Genomic DNA, 21,345 nt, shown 5'->3' on the forward strand with positions numbered 1-21,345 from the left:
TCCTCTCTTGTTTCTAACCCAGCCCATACCACCTCAGTAGATGAGTCCGCATCAAAAGTTCTTTCAGCCACTGTTCTACTGTCCTTGAGTAACAAAGCCACACCTCCCCTTCTTTTACCACCTTCCCTGATCCTAATGAAAGATCTAAACCCTCGAACCAGCAACATCCATTCCTGACCCTTCTCTATCTCTATCTCCGAAATGGCCACAACATCGAAGTCCTAGGTACATATCCATGCTGCAAGCTTGGATACGTCTGGCGTTGAAGTAGACACACTTCAAACCAGCTTGCTGTATACCAGCACACTCCTGTGGCCATGAAATCCTGTCCATGTCCTCCCTACTCTATCCTCCTGTGCACTGGCACGACACCACAGGTTCCCATCCCCCTGCTGAGCAAGTTTAAACCCACCTGAATAGCACTAGCAAATTTCCCACCCAGGATATTAGTATCCTTCTGGTTCAAGTGAAGTCCTGTTTGTATAAGTCCCACCTTCCCCAGAATGAGCCCTAATTATCCATTTACCTGAAACCCTCCCCCTGCACCATCCCTGCAGCCATGTGTTCAGCTGATAGCAAGGCGAAGAACAGGGAGAAATATCACGTGGCACAGGGAACAAACCAGAGATAACAACTTCTTCTATCTCTTGGCTTCCACCCTAGCTCCCTGAAATCCTGCCTTACATCCCTATCCCTCTTTCTACCTTTGTTGTTAGTACCAATGTGGACCATGTCTTGGGCCTGGTCATCCTCTCCCTTCCGGACTGCAAAGACAAGATCTGAGATATCACGGACCCTGGTGCTCGGAACGCAACACACCAACAATGCATATTTCCTTCTCAACAAACCTATCTGATCGTCCATTGAGTCCCCAGTGGCTAATATTCTCCTTTTTCCCCCTCCCCTTCTGTGCAACAGGGACAGACTCTGTGCCAGAGACCTGCACCCCAATGCATGCTCCTGATAAGTTATTCCAACCCCCAAACAGTATCCAAAACGGTATACTTGTTTTGCAGGGGAACAACCACAGGGGATTCCTGCACTAACTGCTTTTTCTCTCCCCTTCAAGCAGTTATCCAGCTTTCTTCGAGCCTAGGAGTAACGGTGTTTCCCTGTAACTCTTACATATCACAGACTCTGCCTCCTGAATGATTTGAAATTCATCCAGCTCCTGCTCCAGTTCCCTAACACAGTCTTGGAGGAGCAAGAGGTACATACCGAGCAGGACAAATCCAATTCGGCCAATTACTGCTCCATCAGTCACTCTTGATCATGAGTAAAGTGATGTAGGGTATTATCCACGGTGCTATCAAGCAGAACCTGCTCAGTGATACTACCCAGGGCTGGTTCCTGAGGAGCAAAAAAGTCAACATTTCAGTTGAAACCCTTTTCCTCAGGACTCATTTTGGCCTGAACTGTTGATATTCCTGCTCAATTGCTCCCTGACTTGTCTTCTTCCAGCTTCACGTCTATTGACTCTGGCTTCCTGCATCTGCAGTCCTCACTGTCTTCAACTCAGCTCCTGATTTCATTATAGCTTTGGTTTAAACGTGGACAGAAGAGCTGAATTCCAGAGGTTAGGTACTGAAGCAGTCAATGTGGTCTTTTAAATCATTTGTGGGATATGGGTGTTGCTGGCTGGTTAGTAATTATTGCCCATCTCTTATTTCCCTTGAAAAGGTGGTGGTGAACTGCCTTGCACCAGTCCAGTCTGCCTGTTGAGTTGTCACAATGCTTTTAGAGAGGGTATTCCAGAAAGTGGTTGTGGGTTTGAAAGGTGCTAACGAAGATTCTTTGGTAAATTTCTGCAGTGCATCCTGTAGATATTACACACTGGAGCTACTCCATGTCAGTGATGGAGGGTGTGGATGTTTGTACATGTGTCAATTACACAGGCTGCTTTGTCCTAGGTAATGTCAAGCTTCTTCTGTTGATAGAATTGCACTAGTCCTGACCATTAGGGAGCATTCCATCACTTCTGAGTGTACCTTGTAGATGATGGACAGGCTTGAGTCAGGATAAAAGCAAATTACTGCAGACACTGGAATCTGAAACCAAAAGAGAAAATGCTGGAAAATCTCAGCAGGTCTGGCAGCATCTGTAAGGAGAGAAAAGAGCTGATGTTTCGAGTCTAACTGACCCTTTGTCTTTTTAATTCACTCTGTCAAAGCTCAGCTTTGACAAAGAGTCAGTTAGACTCGAAACTTCAGCTCTTTTTTTTCTCCTTACAGATGCTGCCAAACCTGCTGAGATTTTCTGGCATTTTCTCTTTAGGCTTGAGTCAGGAGCTGGGTTACTTTTCCTTTACTGTAGCTTGGTCAAAATCTTGGAATTCCATCCCTGAGAGCATTAGGGGTCAACCTACAGCATATGGACCACAGTTTGAGGCAACTGACCACTACTGGGGATGGGCAACAAATACTGGCTAGCCAATGCTCACCATGCTGCAAGAGTGAATTAAAAAGACATAAGGGATGAATATCTCTTTAATTTCTGGTGCTTTTAGTACAGTCATTTTCACCCACTCGTAAGCCTATCATCACATTACATGTTTGTTTTTAGCACAGACACTGCTAACCTCCATTCTCATTAACACTTATTCAGCTTCTCTCTTGGCTTGCAATCCCTACTCTCCTTGTTCACCTACTAAATTCATATCTCTCTCTGGACTTCATCTCCATATATCTGCTCCCACCACCCCAACCTTGTCTTCATAAAGATCAGTTTTTCCTACCTGCTAACTGTTCTTCCCACAGATGCTGCCAGACTTGCTGAGTTTTGCCAGCAATTTCCACTTTTGCTTCTGGTTACCTACTCAAGTTGATTAAATTCAGTCAAATCCTCCTTTTTAACAAAGCTATGCTGACAATCCATGATTTAAAACTTTGTCCACCCCAGTCCAACACCGCCACCTCCAATTCATGAAAAAACAAAGTTAAAAATCACACAACACCAGGTTATAGTTCAATAGGTGTATTTGGAAACACAAGCTTTCGAAGCGCTGCTTCATCAGATGGTTGTGGAGCAGAATCATAAGACACAGAATTTATAGCAACAGGATTACAGTGTCATGGAATGTAATGTTAAACAAATTTGTTTATGAAGAAGCAGCATTTTGAAAGCTAGTGCTTCTAAATCAACTTGTTGGACTATAATCTAGTGTTGTGTGATTTTTTTTTAACCTTGTTTTTCCAAGCACTGAAGAAGTTGGACTCTGATTTGTAGTTTCCAAGTCTAGCCCTTTTTAATAATCGGTTAATGTTAGTAGTACATCAGTTATCTGGTACCTCACCTGCACGAGAGAGGATTTGAAAATTAAGACATGGGAGTGGAAGCAAGGCCATTCGGCCCACTTAATCATGGCTGATGGTGTTTCAATTTCACTTACCCGCACTCTTCCCTTGATGTCTTCTCCTTTTGCTCAACTGCCTGGACATACCTCATTTGTGCCTGTAGGTTTATCTAGTTGTGCTGCTGCTTAACCCTCTTCAGTATATGACTGTTAATTTCCAATATTTTAAAAGTTTTTTTAGAATTGACAGCAATGATATGTACGAAACGGGACCAACTGTTTCATTGCTATAGAAGAAGCATTGTTGAATTTATCAGAACATTTGGACCAGTACATCACTACTGGTAGTCAGTTCAGCCTTCATCTGAGAGCTTCCCTCTGTACAATGTCAATGAGCTCTTCTAATAATTACCACCCTGTACCACTAAAACTAATCTAAATATTCTCACTGAAAGGCTTTGTAATCACCGCATATGTAACAGATTGCTCCGTGATTCAATCATTTTCTTTGTCAGATATTTGAATCTTGCATAATGTGGAAAATTGCCCAGGAATGCAATAAAATCCAACCCGGCCCATTACTATTCCATCAGTGTACTTTTGATTATCAGTAATGTGATGGAAGGTATCAGAAACATCACTATCAAGCAGCACCTCTTCAGCAGTAACCTGCTCAGTGATGGCCAGTTTGAGTTCCACTCGGGCTACTCATCTCCTGACCTCATTACAGCTTTGGTTCAAGCATGGACAGAAGAGCTGAATTCCAGAGATGATGTGACATCAAGGCTGCATTTGACTGAATAGGGCAGTACGGAGCCCTAGCAAAATTGGAATCAATGGGTATCAGGGGCTAACTCTAGAGCCATACCTGACACATAAGAAGATGGGCTGAAAAATGTGTTGCTGGAAAAACGCAGCAGGTCAGGCAGCATCCAAGGAGCAGGAGAATTGACATTTTAGGCATAAGCCCTTCTTCAATGAAACGTCGATTCTCCTGCTCCTTGGACGCTGCCTGACCTGCTGCGCTTTTCCAGCAACACATTTTTCAGCTCTGATCTCCAGCATCTGCAGTCCTCACTTTTTCCACATAAGATGCTGATGGCCGTTGGAGATCAGTCATCTCAGCTCCCAGGTCCTCTCTGTCAGAGTTCCTCAGGGACTGTCTTGGACTGAACCACCCTCATCTGTTTCATCAATGGCCTTCCCTCCATCAGCAAACTTCCCCACTTCTGACCATATGATGATTGCATAATGTTCAGTACCATTCACGATGCAGTCCACGTTCAAATGCATCAAGATCTGAACAATATCCAGGCCTGGACTGAAAAGTAGCAAGTAACATTCGTGTGACACAAATGCCAGACTATGACCATCAATAAGAGACTACCTAACCACCACACATTGATGTTGAATGGTGTTACAATATCTGAATCCCAGACTATTAACATCCTGACCAGAAACTCAGCTGTAGTCACCAAAAAAACACAAGGGCTACAAGAGCAGGACAGAGCCTAGCAATACTACAGTGAGTAACTCACCTTGTGATTCCCTAAAGCCTGTCCACCATACAAGGCACAGGTCATAGAAAATAGAACAATATAGCGCCGACCTGTGAACTAATCTAAGCCCATCCCCCTACACTATCCCATTATCATCCATGTGCTTATCCAAGGATTGTTTAAATCCCCATAATGTGGCTGAGCTAACTACATTGGCAGGCAGGGATTCCATGCCCTTACCACTCTCTGAGTAAAGAACCTACCTCTGACATCTGTCTTATATCTATCACCCCTCAATTTGTAGCTATACCCTGTCGTACAAGCTAATGTCATCATCCTAGGAAAAAGACTTCCATTCTCTACCCTATCTAATCCTCTGATTATCTTGTATGTCTCAATCAAATCCTCTCTTAGCATTCTTTCTAATGAAAACAGACCCAAGTTTCTCACCCTTTCCACATAAGACCTTCCCTCCAGACCAGGCAACATCCTGGTAAATATCCTCTGCTACTTTTCCAACGCTTTCACATCTTTCCTGTAATGGGGGGGACCAGAACTATACAAAATATTCAAAGAGATATGTTATGGAATACTCCCCACTTGCTGGATGAGTGCACCTCTGTCAACACTCAAGAAGCTTGACACCATCCAGGAAAAAGTAGCCCCTTAATTTGCACTGCATCCACTCGTTCCACCACCATTGCTGAGTATCAGTATGTACTATCTACGAGATACACTGCTGAAATTCAAATATCCTCAGACAGCACCTTCCAAACACATGACCACTTCCATTTAGAAAGACAAGGGGAGCAGATATGTAGGAACATCACTAAGTTCCCCTCCAAGCCACTCACCATCCTGACTTGGAAATATATCACCTTTACTCATTGTCTCTGGGTCAAAATCATGGAATTTCCTCATTAATTGCATTGTGGGTTGGCCCACAACAGGTGGACTGCAGCAGTTCAAGAAGGCAGCTCACCCCCATCTTCTCCAGGGCAACGAGGAACAGGGAATAAATATTGGCCAGCCAGCAATACCCACATCCCATAAATGAATACTTTTTTTTTAAAGTGTTTTGCCTACAGACTTGCTGTTTTCTTTTGAATGTACCAATTAGACCATAAGACATAGGAGCAGAAATTAGGCCATTCAGCTCATTGCATCTGCTGTGCCATTCAATCATGGCTGATAAGTTTCTCAACCCCATTTTCCTTTCTCCCTGTAACCCTTGATCCCTTTGATACCTATCTATCAAAGGTAGATAGATACCTTTGATATCTATCTCAGGTATCAAAGAACCTATCTATCTCAGTCTTAAATATACTCAATAACCTGACCTCCACAGTCTTCTGTGGCAATGGAATCCATAGATTCACCACTCTCTCGCTGAAGACTTTTCTCCCTATCTCCATTCTAAAAGGTCTTCCCTTTATTCTAAATCTATGCCCTTGGTCCTAGTCTCTCTTATCACTTGAAGCATCTTCCCAACATCAACTCTGACTAAGCCATTCAGTATTCTGTATGTTTCAATTAGATTCCCCCTCATCCTTCTAAACTCCATCAAGTATAAACCCAGAGTCCTCAAACATTCTTCATATAGAGTCACAGACTGATAGGGATGTACAGCATGGAAACAGACCCTTTGGTCCAACTCATCCATGCCGACCAAATATCCCAAACCAGTGTAGTCCCACCTGGTCCATATCCCTTCAAGCCCTTCCTATTCTTATACCCATCCAGATGCCTTTTAAATGTTCAATTGGACTAGCCTCCACCCCTTCTTTTGGCAGCTCATTCCATAATGTACCACCCTCTGCGTGAAAACAATGCTCCTTAGGTCTCTTTTATATCTTTCCCGTCTCACCCTAAACCTATGCCCTCCAGTTCTGGACTCCCCCAACCCATGGAAAGACTTTGTCTATTTATCATATCCATGCCCCTCATGATTTTATAAATCTCTATAAGGTCACCCCTCAGCCTCCAACACTCCAGGGAAAACAGCCCAAGCCTATTCGACCTCTCCCTATATCTCAAATCCTCCAATCCTGGCAAAATCCTTGTAAATCTTTTCGAACCCTTTCAAGTTTCACAACATCTTTCCAATAGGAAGGAGACCAGAATTGCATGCAATATTCCAAAAATGGCTTAACCAATGTCCCATACAGCCGCAACATGACCTCCCAACTCCTGTACTCAATACTCTGACCAATAAAGGAAAGCATACCAAATGCCTTCTTCACTATCCTATCTACCTGCGCCTCCACTTTAATGAGCTTTGAACCTGCACTCCAAGGTCTCTTTGTTCATCAACACTGCCGAGAACCTTACCATTAAGTGTATAAGTCCTGCTAAGACTTGCTTTCCCAAAATACAGCACTCCACATTTATTTAAATTAAACTCCATTTGCCAATTCTCAGCCCATTGGTCCATCTGATCAACATCCCGTTGTAATCTGAGGTAACCTTCTTCACAGTCCACTACACCTCCAATTTTGGTGTCATCTGCAAACTTACTGACTATACCTCTTATGCTCACATCCAAATCATTTATATAAATGACAAAAAGTAGACGACCCAGCACCGATCCTTGTGGCACACCATTGGTCACAGGCTTCCAGTCTGAAAAACAACCCTCCACCAATACCCTCTGTCTTCTACCTTTGAGCCAGTTCTGTATCCAAATGACTAGTTCTCCCTGTATTCCATGAAATCTAGCCAGTCTCCCTTGGGGAACCTTGTCGATCGTCTTACTGTAGTCCATGTAGATAACATCTACCATCTCTGCCCTCATCAATCCTTTTTCTTACTTCTTCAAAAATCTAAATCAAGTTTGTGAGACATGATTGCCCACGCACAAAGCCATGTTGACTTTGCCTAATCAGTCCTTGCCTTTCCAAATACACGTACTTCCTGTCCCCTCTGGATTCCCTTGAACAACTTGCCCACCACCGATGTCAGGCTCACTGGTCTATAGTTCCCTGGCTTGTCCTTACCACCTTTCTTAAACAGTGGCACCACGTTAGCCAACCTCCACTCTTCCGACACCTCACCTATCACTATTGATGATACAAATATCTCAGTAAGGGGCCCAGTAATCACTTCCCTAGCTTCCCACAGAGTTCTAGGGTACACCTGATCAGGTCCTGGGGATTTATCCATGTTTATGTGTTTCAAGACATCCAGCACTTCCTCCTCTATAATATGGACATTTTTTAAGGATGGACAGGCCTAGGGGCTTAATGTTCCAGGATACAAATGCCATAGGAAGGGCAGAAAGGGAGGCAAGAGAGGAGGGGGAATGGCGTTTTAGATAAGGGATAGCATTACAGCTGTATTGAGGGAGGATATTCCCAGAATTACATTCAGGGAAGTTATTTGGTTGGAACTGAGAAATAAGAAAGGGATGATCACCTTATTGGGATTGTATGATAGATCCCTTAATAGACAGAAGGAAATTGAGAAACAAATTTGTAAAGAGATCTCAGTTATTTGTAAGAATAACAGGGTGGTTATGATAGGGGACTTTAACTTTCCAAACATAGACTGGAACTCCCATAATGTTAAGGGTTTAGATGGAGAGGAATTTGTTAAGTGTGTACAAGAAAATGTTCTGATTCAGTATGTGGATGTACCTACCACAGAAGGTGCGAAACGTGACCCACTCTTGGGAAATAAGCAAGGGCAGGTGACTGAGGTTTTAGATTAGATTACTTACAGTATGGAAACAGGCCCTTCGGCCCAACAAGTCCACACCGACCCGCCGAAGTGCAACCCACCCATACCCCTACATTTACCCCTTACCTAACACTATGGACAATTTAGCATGGCCAATTCACCTAACCTGCACATCTCTGGACTGTGGGAGGAAACCGGAGCACCCGGAGGAAACCCACGCAGACACGGGGAGAATGTGCAAACTCCACACAGTCAGTCGCCTGAGGCGGGAATTGAACCCGGGTCTCTGGCGCTGTGAGGCAGCAGTGCTAACCACTGTGCCACCGTGTTAGTGGGGGAGCACTTTGGGGCCAGTGACCATAATTCTATTAGATTTAAGATAGTGATGGAAAAGGATAGACCAGATCTAAATTGGAGAAAGGCTAATTTTGATGGTATTAGGCAAAAACTTTCAAAAGCTGATTGGGGGCAGATGTTCGCAGGTAAAGGGACAGCTGGAAAATGGGAAGCGTTCAGAAATGAGATAACAAGAGTCCAGAGAAAGTATTCCTGTTAGGTTGAAAGTAAAGGCTAGTTGGTGTAGTGAATGCTGGATGACTAAATAAATTGAGGGTTTGTTTAAGAAAAAGAAGGAAACATATGTCAGGTATAGACAGGATAGATCGAGTGAATCCTTAGAAATGTATAAAGGTAGTAGGAGTATACTTAAGAGAGAAAACAGGAGGGCAAAAAGGGGACATGAGATAACTTTGGTAAATAGAGTTAAGGAGAATCCAAAGGATTTTTACAAATACATTAAGGACAAAAGGGTAACTTGGGAGAGAATTGGGCCCCTCAAAGATCAGCAAAGCGGCCTTTGTGTGAAGCCGCAAGAGATGGGGGAAAGATACTATATGAGTATTTTGCATCAGTATTTACTGAGGAAAAGGACATGGAAGATATAGAATCTAGGTAAATATACCAGGTTTCTGGTATTGAGTCTGGCCCTAATGCAATGAGGGGTACGTCAGGTTCCAAGAGATCGATTGTGTTAGGGGACTGTCTAGTCTGAGGTACAGACAGATGTTTCTGTGGGCAGCAGCGAAAAATCAGAATGGTGTGTTGCTTCACTGGTGCCGGGATCAAGGATGTCTCTTGAGAGAATGTTCTCAAGGGGAAGAGGGGCCAGCAGGAGGTCATTGTACACATTGACCTCACCATGTGCTTCCTTTTAAAAGTGCTGTTGTTTTGACTTTTTTTCCTCCAAAGTTCCAAATAATGCAATAGCATATAAAACAGTAATTGCTGCTCCTGGAATTCGAGGAAATCACCTCCAGCACCTAAAATACCTCAAAAAAGGAGCAGCTGTTACAGCCAGAAATTTTTCCCATGGGACCATTCTTGCGAACCTTCTCTGAACAGGCTTCAGGCCAGTACATCCATCATGAGATATTGGGACCAAAACTGCGTACAATACTCCAAATGTGGTCTGACCAGAGCCTTACATAGTCTCAGAAGTACATCCCTGCATTTATATTCAAGTACTCACAAAACAACTGCCATCATTGTATTGCCTTCCTAACTACTGACTCAACCTGCAAATTTACTTTGAGAGAATCCTGGACTAGAATTCCTAAGTCTCTTTGCACTTCAGACTTCTGAATTTTCTCCCCATTTAGAAAATAGTCCATGCCTTTATTCTTCCTTCCTTACACTGTTCCACGTTGTACTCCATCTGCCACTTCTTTGCCCACTCTCCTCACCTGTCCAAGTCCTTCTGCAGCTTCCCCACCTCAATGCTACCCATTCCTTCTACCTATCTTTGTATTGTCTGCAAACGTAGCCAAAATGCCCTCAATTCCTTCATCTCGATCATTAATGTATCAAGCGAAAAGTTGTGGTCCCATCAGTGAGCCTTGCAGAACACTACTTGTCACTGGCTGTCATTCTGAGAAGGACTCTTTTATTACCACTCTGCTTCTTTCCATGCTAGCTCCTTGCTTCTGACACCATGGACCCTTATTTTATTCAGTAGCCTCCTGTGTGGCACCTTATCAAAGGCCTTCTTGAAGTCCAGGTAGATAACATCTATTGGCTCTCTTTGGTCTAATCTGCTCATTACTTTGTCAAAGAATTCTAGCAGATTTGTCAGGCATGACCTCCCCTTGATGAAACCATGCTGACTTTGCCCTATTTTACCACATACCTCCAAGTATTCAGAAATCTCATCCTTCACAATGGATTCCAGGATCTGACCCACGACCGAGGTTAGGCTAATCAGTCTGTAATTTTCCATCTTTTGCCTTACTCCATTTTTAAACAGGGGTGTCATGTTAGCAATTTTCCAGTCCTCTGGGACTCTCCCTGATTCTAGCAATTCCTGAAAGATCACGACTAACACCTCCACTATCTCTTCAGCTATCTCCCTTAGAAATCCACCTTCAGGCCATTTAGTTTTTCTATCACCTTCTCTTTGGTGATGGCTGCCATACTCAGCTCCAATCGCTCACTCTTGAATTTTTGGAATATTACTCGTGTCTTCCACTGTGATGACTGGTGCAAAGTCATTGTTCAGTTCCTCAGCTATTTCCTTGTTCCCCACTACTATTTCTCCAGTGTCATTTTTCCAGCAGTCCAATGTCCACTTTTTGCGTCTCTTTTGCCCGTTATATATCTAATACTTTCATGGTGTGTAAAAAATAAATTCTCACATTTTTGTACAGTTTTATTCATTTATTTCACTGGTCATGTCTGCAAGGTAATCTAGTTTAGCCAGACACAAATTATCATGTTTTACTTCAAGTTCAGACTTCTTATCAGGGAAGAAAATGGGTACTCTTTCCTTGAGGTTCAGTACGTAGGTACCTGCTTCAGCTGTTCTTAATGCAAAACAGTATTAGTATTAAATGAGGATGGATCAATTTGATTTTGATACCTTTTGCAATGTCTTGATTGCTTGCTCTTTTAATTGTTTCCTTATGATTTCAATGGCACACAACATTCTCAAATCAGCAATGACGCATAATTTTTAGATTAGATTAGATTAGATTACAGTGTGGAAACAGGCCCTTCGGCCCAACAAGTCCACACCGACCCGCCGAAGCGAAACCCACCCATACCCCTACATTTACCCCTTACCTAACACTACGGGCAATTTAGTATGGCCAATTCACCTAACCTGCACATCTTTGGACTGTGGGAGGAAACCGGAGCACCCGGAGGAAACCCACGCAGACACGGGGAGAACGTGCAAACTCCACACAGTCAGTCGCCTGAGTCGGGAATTGAACCCGGGTCTCTGGCGCTGCGAGGCTTTTCTCATGCTTTTGCAATTTTGTGCACTACTCAATAGCATGAGCCTATAACTTTTTTTTTCAACGAAATGTAGTTGTGAAGTCCGTTACTGATTGAGCACAAGAAGCTTCTCAAAAAATGCACATTACTTGTCTTTACTGCATGCTTGATATTTCTATAAAATTGAGGTGGTTTTAAAGATTCATCATACAATGTGTTCAAATTATGCACTGCAGAGAAGGTATATCTCCACTTTTAACTTACACGCAGCTAAAATTGAAATAGCTACCATCATATTTCCTTAGTTGAGCATTAACGCAGTGTTTGTAAATACTTCAACCTATTGAATGTTCTTCAACCTTCCGTTTTAAACCTGAAGCTCTGTTGTTTCTCTGCTTGTTTTGAAGCTATAATGAATTAAATATCTAGATCTGTTTCTTGTGCTTTCAGGATTTTTTTCTGCTATTTGTATGTTATCTTAGAGAACCTTTCGAAGACAATGTTCATCATTTAGGAATTTAAGCTGATTATGGAAAAGGAAAGTTAAATGTTGGTAAGGATGAATCTGGGCCAAATTGGAATAAATGGTTATACCATAAGAAGTAGAAGCATAAGTGGGTCACTTGGCCCATCAGGTCTGTTCTTCCTTTCAGTGGGATCATAGCTGATCTGATTATCCTCACTTCCAACTCCACCTTCCTACCTTAACCCTATAATCTGTCTACCTTGACTCTGAAAGAAGGCATGGTTAGTAAATTTGTGGACCAAAATTGATGGCATAGTAGACAATGAAGAAGGTTTTCTGAGATTACGAAGGGATCTTGATCAAATGGGTCAATGGGCTGAAAACTGGCAGATAGTGTTCAGTTTGGATAAATGCGAGATATTGCATTTTGGTACAACAAACAGGGGCAGGTCTTATACAATTAATGGTAGGACCTTGGGTAGTGTTGTAGAAGAGGGATTTGGGGGTTCAGGTACATAATTCTTTGAAGTTGTGTCAGGGTGGTTTAAAAGATGTTTAGCATGTTTGCCTTCATTGCTCAGTCCTTCTGAGTATAAGAATTGGGAAATTATGTTGAGGTTATATAGGTCATTGGTTCTGGAGTACTTTTTACAGTTTTTCCAGTGCAAGGTAGGTTGGGACTTTGTTTCACTGGAGTATAGGAGGTTGAGAAGTGACCTTACAGAGGTTTATAAAATCATGAAAAGTATGGATAGGGTTAATGGTAGGTGTCTTTTCCCTAGGATGGGGATTTCAAGGGTGGGTATTTTTTAAGGTAAAAAGAGAGATTTAAAAAAGACATGATGGGCAAATCTTTTACACGGAGGGTGGTTTGCATATGGAGTGAACTTCTTGAGGAAGTGGTGGATGCGGGTACAGTTATAATGTTTAAAATACACTTCTGATAAGTGCAAGAATAGGAAATGGTTGGATATGGGCCAAGAGCAGGCAGGTGCAACTAGTTTAGTTTGGGATTATGTTTGGTATGGACTGGTTGGATCAAAGGGTCTGTTTCTATGCTGTATTAGTCTGACTCTATGTATGTAATTTAAAGTCCTGACATATGAACATTTCCTGTACTTATCAACAGCTGCAAACAAATCGACTCGTGAACAGACTCCAGAACAGGACCCATTCACAGCCTGTGGACTGTCTGTAGCACATTCATTTCCCTGATCCAAGACATTAATATATATTGTAAATAATTGTCAATTATTGATCCATGCAGTCCTCCACTAGTCACAAGCAATGTCCCTTCTAAACCATACCTGCATTACTGTTCTGACATTGTGCAAATGTGCCAGAAAAGATCGCATTATTGACTTCTGATTGTCGCTATACATTTTTCCTTTCAATTTGATACAGTCCTTAACTTTGGTAAATTATTGTTGGTGTATTCTGTTACTATAATCTTTCTTCCTCACTGGGATATATCTTTGCTGTGAATCCTGAGCTATTTTCTTAAATATTTGCCATTTCTTCTGGTAAACTCTAGTAAACTGGTAGGATTAGACATTAACTAAGTAATTGGTATATTCCCTTGCAAGAGAAAGGTAGGACTAACATGTTCAGATCCCCCGGACGTCTAATGAATCACATTTATGATAAATTCAAATGTGATTGAGACCCAGGCTGAACATAGAAGTTTCAGAGGGAAGGTGACAAAGCAAATAAGAGAAACAAAGTTGAAGTTTGAGAAAAGACTGGCATCTAGCATAAAAAGGAAATTCCAAAGCTTTCTATAGACAAAATTAGCAACAGTAAGGCCCATTAGGGATCAAAAAGTGTACTTATTCTGGTGAAGGCAAGGGCCATGGTATTTTTTTGTGCATGAGGTCTAACCAGCTTTAGTCTCCCACGTACTGATTCTTGAGTCCAAGATGCTTTCCTTATTAGAGTCCTTTTTATTAAAATTCTCTTTTATGAACAGAATAGTGGATATATGCATTCTCTTAGACTCTGCTTCCTTCCAGCTCTCTTTACATAATCATATGGCACTGACATAATTATATCACGAGACATGAACAGAACTTGTAATGATGTATAATTACATATAGCTGAGGTATTCAATTCAGCATCTGGCTTTACCAAGTAAAAGGCTGCCACCCAAGCCATGATGAAACAGGAGTTAATTCAAAGCTAAAAGGGTTTACAATTCAGAGGTGGTTTTGGACAGGTTATCTGTGCTTAACATCAACAACATGCCAGGAGCAATTGAGATAAACATCTAAGCATACTGAGTCATGATTTGAAGATGCCGGTGTTGGACTGGGGTGTTCAAAATTAAAAATCACACAACACCAGGTTATAGTCCAACAGGTTTAATTGGAAGCACACTAGCTTTTGGAGCATCACTCCTTCATTAGGTGCTATCACTTGATGAAGGAGCGACGCTCCGAAAGCTAGTGTGCTTTCAATTAAACCTGTTGGACCAGAACCTGGTGTTGTGTGATTTTTAACTAAGCATACTGAGGAAAGTAAGTGGAAATTTTGGAGGTACTGGTCATTATTTTTCAATCTTCTTTCAACCTTCCTTCGATCGCCAAAGACTGGAGAATTGCAAACGTTATACACTTGTTGAAGGAAGTGTGTTAAGATAAGTCCAGCAATTCTAACCAATCGTTTTAGCTTCAATAGTGGAAAACTTCCCAAAACAATCATTCAGAACAAAATTAATAGTCACTTGGACAAATGTGATTTAATTAAGGACAGCCAGCATGGATTTGTTGAAGGAGAATCATGTTTAACCTGGAATGTTTGGAGAAATGATAAGCTGATGAAGGCAATGCTGTTGGTGTAGTGTGCATGAACTTCCAAGACATATTTGGATTGCCAAGCAACAGATTCGTGAGCAAAATTATAGCTTGTGGAATAAAAATAGAGACAGTAACATGGAAATGAAATTGGTTGAATAACAGGAACTGATGTAGTGATTCATGGATATTTTCATGCTTGGGGAAAGTTTGTTGTGGAGTTCCCTATGAGTCACTGTTGGGACCCTTTTATTTTCCTGACATACATTAATGACATAGACGTTGGTGAACAGGGCACAAAATCAACATTCACAGCTGATGTAAGACTTGGCACCATTGCAAGCTTAAATAGGATATTGTATAACTTCAAAAGAACATATTGTATAACTTCAAAAGACAAGTTGATAGAATGGATGAATTGGTGACAGATGAATTTGAATGCAACGAAATGTGAGGTGATACTTTCAGTAATAAGGACATGGAGAGACATTACAATGATAAGGAGTACCGCAGTAAAAGAGGTGCAGGAGCAGAGGGATGTCATTGTATATTTACATTTGTCATTCAAGGTGGCAGTACAGATTGAGAAAGTGGCTAGAGTATGTAGTGTTCTAGGTTTTATTAGTGGGGTATAGAGTAACTTATATAAGACATTTGTTTAATGTTAACAGAAGTATTGTATTTAAGAAGAATGGAGGTCTTGGAGAGAGTGCAGATAAGCTCCACAACACTGATTCCAGAGAGAGGAACTTCAGTTATGGAAATAGATTGGAGGTATTGAGAATGCGAGGGTACAAATTTAAAGTAATTTACAAAACAAAAGTGATAGGAGGAATGAACCACTTGAGTGTGACCGGAATTATAACTCACTTTATGAAATTGTAGTGCTTTATGAAATGTACTGCAGTTCAGTTCCTTAATTATTACATGGCACAGTCAACACAAGGTGAATGGGATAGGCAACTCCAGCACCGGCTACATTCAGGTTCTCCCTTCCATTCTCAGCAGAATGGTGTGGGAAGGAAAGTGAGATGGAAGTTACCATGTATGTACCATACACACACCAAATAAAAGAAAACCAAAGAAATGCAGATTCTGGAAATTAAAAAGAAAAACAGAAATTGTTGGAAAAACTCAACAGGTCTGGCAGCATCTATGGAGAGAAAGCAAAGTTAACATTTCAGGTCCAGTGACCTTTCTTCACTTCCAGCCATTTCTATTTTAGTTTCCCACTCACTCTACATTTGTCCTGTGTTTCTGTCTGTCAAACAGAGTGTGAGCAGTAAAAGTGAAAATACTGCTTAACCCTCTATGTTCTGGGTCGGTAGGGGTTTTGTTGCAAGAAAGTGTCAGAAAATATTTTTTAATATATATAAATATTGGCCTAGAGTATTGGCAAATCTGGTAGCACAAGTTCCTGGAGACCTTATGATGAAATATCTGATTGTGAGATTATGTAGCCAGGTGACACTAGCAAATGAATTGTGAAGGTTAGTTTTGTTATCCTTGAGTGCTCATTATTTTGGTTATGTTTCCACATCCACTTGAACACTGCTGGCTGTTGCTTGGACATAGTGAGCAGCTTTATGGAGCTTTTCTTCTAAAGAGTCAAATATTCTGCGAGAAAAAGGCTGAAAGGAGAGCCATTGTGAGTTGGGAGACCAGAGTGCTCACACGTCCTTTGTTTGTCTTTCTCTCCCCCTTTCTCATTGACTCAGGCATGCAAAGATTATAAAAAAAAAACAGAATATGCTGGAAAAACTCAGCAGATTTGGCAGCATCTGTGGAGAGAGAAACAGCGTTAGTGTTCCGAGTCCAGTCAGGACAAACATTAACTCTATTTTTCTCTCTACGGATGCTGCCAGACCTGCTGAGTTTCTGCAGCACATTCTGTTTAAATTTGTAAGATGTGAACCAGTTGCTTGGTGCCTCCTGCAAGCAAGTGAAATACCTGGGGAGAGAGATTGACGAATAGCAAGTACTGACAAGCAAAAGAATTACTTCAGCAAATCCTATGGACATGGGCCATTAAATTTCTCTCCAACCATAACACCAATGTTATGTGTCTGTCTGCATATGTGTAGGGAAGAGTTTTATAAAGAGGTTAGAATTTTAACTAGTAGAGTTACATGGTGATAGTTCATAGTTGTTGATCTATAGCTAGAATCAGTTTATTTTTAATCAATTGTAATTCTCATTAAATACAGAAACCTGGTCCATGCTTTTCGTTAACCTGGATGTAACTAGACAGATACATTTGGGATTTTGTGTGCTTTAATAAAGTCTTTATCTTTTGTGCAAACTCCAGGAATAGTGGGGCTTGATTTACATTGCACCATCCCAGTAAGGAATGACAGGCATTATGGAGAAAGTGAGGTCTGCAGATGCTGGAGATCAGAGCTGGAAATGTGTTGCTGGAAAAGCGCAGCAGGTCAGGCAGCATCCAGGGAACAGGAGAATCGACGTTTCGGGCATAAGCCCTTCTTCAGGCATTATGGAAGCCCTCTGGCATTGGCTAAACCTTTCGACCTAATTTTCAAATTCCCATATCTGTTCACTCCTTTAAACCAGAATATTGCTATTTTTTTCATTTCTTCGGCTTCAACTTCACTCCTTTGGGCAGCACAGTAGGTCACTGCTGCCTCACAGCGCCAGGGACTCTGGTTCTATTCTACCCTGAGTGACTGTGTGTGTGGTGTTTGCATGTTATCCCCGTGTCTGCATGGGTTTCCACCGGGTGATCTGGTTTCTTCCCACAGTCTAAATATGTGTGGGCTAGGTGGATTGGCAATGGTAAATGTGGGATTATGGTGTTGAGTAGGGGGATGGATTTGGGTGGGATGCAGACGTGATGGGCTGAATGGTCTCTTTCCGCACTGAAAGATTCTAGCTCTAATACCTCATCATTTAATCACTACAGTTATATACCTTTTGTATTCAGTTCTCTTCACAATCTCTGCTTTTTAAAAACTCCAGGTAACAATTTTCTTCTGTTGCACCTTTCATTTCCCAACCTGCTCTTTGTTTTTTAAACTTCCTGTCACCTGATTATTATTCTGCACTCTTTAATGTAAGGAAATTTGAACTGTGAGCCCACATTAGGAGTTCTGTAGAACAGTAGGTTGTTGATTAATTGTTTTAACAGAACAACACAACAAAACAACTACAGCAAAACTAAACTACAGCAGATGCTGGAAATCTGAAATAAAATGAAAAAATGCTGGAAATACTCAGCAACAGACCAAGCAATATCTTTAGAGAGAGAAAAAAAGTTATCTTTTCAGGTCTGTAACCTTTTGCTTATGAACCTATCGATATTGATTTGTGTTTGAAAGAAATAACAATTAAGTCTTGATGTTTATACCAAAAGGGTTTTGAGAACATTTGTAGCTCAGATTGAGGTTCTGGATGTAGGTTTGCTCACTGAGCCGTCTGGAGGCTCATTGAAGCAAACCTACATCCAGTTTATATCAAACCTCTTCATTTTGAGAATTTGTACCTGGTCTGAGATCTGGCAACAATGAATGGCCTTCTCAGATTATCTCCCAAGATGAAAACACTCGATACCTAAGGTATCTGAAGAAAGGAACAGATACTTCCATTCCTTCTGAAGGAATCTCCATGTAGTTGTTAACTGACCAATGTAGAGGCTGTTGCAGTCACTCACCTTTTATTACCTTCCTAAAGGATACAAAGGAAGGTTTGCTCAGATCCTGCAGCACATACATTTCCAGTTCCTGCGGTTTCAGATAAACCTGTTTGGACTATAACCCAGTGTCGTCTGATTTTTGGTTTTGTCCACCCCAGTCCAACACTGGCACCTTGACGTCATGGTTCCCAGTTCTGGGAAGGCTGCTGTGGGATGAGCTGCTGGGCCTGACCTCCTGCCTCACAGGTTAAAGCAGCTGCCTACAGTGGCAAGTCAGTCAGTGGCTGCCTCAGCAGAATCAGGTACAGAGGAAGGTGGAGCCCTGACAGTCTGTGGTTGAGGCTGCATCCATGGTAGCATCTATCAACATCACCCTCCCCCTAGGGCCTGGGACTTACCGAGAAGTTTTGGTTTCACTTACTCCAGCTGAGCTGCTGTGACCAACCCCACCCCAGTGTCCGGGGACATCCTTCACCTTTCTGTGCTGCCTCTTACCGCTCACTGTCTTTAAATCTCTGCATTGCTGCTGATGGTTTCTGATCACATCCACTCTCCAGCAGCCTCACCATAATACTGTGTGCACCGAGGCTGTGTTCCCTTGGGAATGGCTGCTACCACATCTCATTGAGACATGTTATTGGTGGTGATGTGTCTCAGTCCCCTCAGGGAGCTCAGGTCGTCCCACATTACAGTCTGGAGCTACAGAGAGTGATGGCAGAAGCTCTGTCATTTCTTCCATCACTCAGTTGACAGGAATATCTCCTGCAGTTGACGGGTATTGCAAGCATTTACTCAATCTGTTTGGCCACTTGACAATTGCACCATGCTTGACTGTCAAGTGGGTTTATTGGAGTATAAGGGCCTTCAGAGCATGGAACAACTTTTCAATAATATCCTAGAGTGGGTAAGGTTTGAAATCTGTCCTGTAAAGCACTCTTTAGTATTAATGCATAACAAATACTTTGGAATCTAAGACTGGCTTTGCCATCTTCACAGTGTGACTTGAACCCAACCTTGTAGTGTTGCATCAAACTACACAATAAAAGTGGTAATCCGATTTTTTTTAAAAAGTACTTTTACCTAAATAGTGATATGCTTAGGATTAGCGTCTCCCAGATGCCAATGGGATTGGTATGCCCCTTCATTGACAGTCCCATTTTTGGAATTTGGGGGAAGTGGGTATTGGAATTTACCCTTGGGATTTTATCAATAAACCACGTTGTGGAACGGTTAGGCACCCATTGATGAAACTCAAAGTGCCAGTGGGAAGGAGGAAGAATGTCTGAGAATATTTTATGTTCTGATTTCCAGAGAGCACTGATATCCTTAAAGTACAGTAGGGAGACAATCAATATAAAAAGAAAACAAATTGATTCGTTAGGCTTGCACTAAGTTCTCACCAAAAATGTTAAAATGACGAATATTAGTTTGCAAACCAGTTGGTCCAAACTGAGAAACTGCCTTATAAGCAGACGTCATTTCCTTTGCCATGTGCGAGAGATTTCCCTGTCTGTCTATCTCTCTCTGTAACTATAGAGTCAGCGCTTTAAACTTTCTGCAGGGAGGAGAAAGTTTGTTCTGGGACACGTGTGAGTGAGAGGGAAGCTGGAGTGATGTTCCCCGGCTTGGCTGATTCCCCTTCATTCTGAGTCTGCCTCAGCTTCCCCCCACTTCTATCTATCTCTCTCTCACACACACACACACACTCTCCCACCTTGAAAGAAATGGTCGGCGGAGATGGGATTGTGCCTGGGATCCGAGAGTACAGCCGAGGAGCGACAGGCGCGGCTCCGCAGTGAGAAGATTGACCGTGTACTCTGTGAATGTGCCAAGCAGGAGCAGAACCTGGTGAAGATCCTGCTGCTGGGTCAGTAACACATTTTACTCTTTTCCCTTCTACGCGAGTTGTGACTGAAGGAGAAATTCACCTGAGCCGGTTACCCGGCTGTTTCTTAATTATCAAGTTACACGTTTTGTTTTGCTCCTCACAGATAAATGATTAGAATTGCCTAAAATGTTTAATGAACTTTTCTCCCCTTCAAAACAAAACTGGAAGTCCTGTTGTCAGCTGCATGTTCGGATTGATTTTTTTGCATCCAGTGTGTAAATGCGAACTATCTCCCTGTGTTTAAGTAACAGTGCGTGCTCCTTTTGAGCTAGTTACTAGGTGGAGGACTTTCAGTAGCACCAATGGACATGTTCCAGTGGAGTGTCCCTGTGAGTTCCTTTTCTTGATATTTGATAAATATCCACATTGTTTTAAACAAAAAGTCGCTAACCGTCTCTTTCGATTTGGGTCCAAATTGTATCTCTTTTGAAAAACAGATTGTGTAGACTTGTGTATTTTTTTAAATACAAAAAACAGTAAATAATGAGACCCTTTGTCTGGCCCATTAAACAGTCAGCAAACAGCCGGGCTCTACTGAGCGTGACTGACTCCTCGCACCGTGAGGCTGAAGTGAAAAAATTGTGTCCTCCTCTAACCACTGCACATAACTACTTATTACGCAGGACTATTTTAATCCCACTGGTTGTATGTGGTGATAAAGAGCATAGACAATTAAGTGTATATCCAAAATGCTCAAAGTGGCCAGAATGAAACTGAGTGGGAAAAATTACAGTGGCTTTGTCTGTTAAATTCTGTCTGATCTTCTACTTTGTTTGAAGACATTTACTGCCTAATAGCAAATAAACCA

At 41.9% G+C, this 21,345-nt stretch overlaps 1 protein-coding gene across 3 annotated transcripts in view; it reads left to right on the forward strand.

Annotated features, from left to right (window-relative positions):
• Window positions 1–20,181: 20,181 nt before the first annotated feature.
• gnav1 (guanine nucleotide binding protein (G protein) alpha v1) overlaps window positions 20,182–21,345 on the forward strand; it is a 124,199-nt gene continuing 123,035 nt past the window's right edge. For all 3 annotated transcript variants that reach the window (XM_043714994.2, XM_088000715.1, XM_043714996.2), the window contains exon 1: window positions 20,182–20,516. In XM_043714994.2, the coding sequence (XP_043570929.1) occupies window positions 20,387–20,516 (130 nt within the window). In that variant the 5' untranslated portion in view covers window positions 20,182–20,386. The remainder of the gene's footprint in view (window positions 20,517–21,345) is intronic.

The sequence above is a fragment of the Chiloscyllium plagiosum genome, unplaced genomic scaffold (genome assembly GCF_037043375.1).
Source record: "Chiloscyllium plagiosum isolate Xiang-an unplaced genomic scaffold, Cpla_swu_hap1 HiC_scaffold_25, whole genome shotgun sequence".
In the NCBI taxonomy this organism is placed as follows: domain Eukaryota; kingdom Metazoa; phylum Chordata; class Chondrichthyes; order Orectolobiformes; family Hemiscylliidae; genus Chiloscyllium; species Chiloscyllium plagiosum.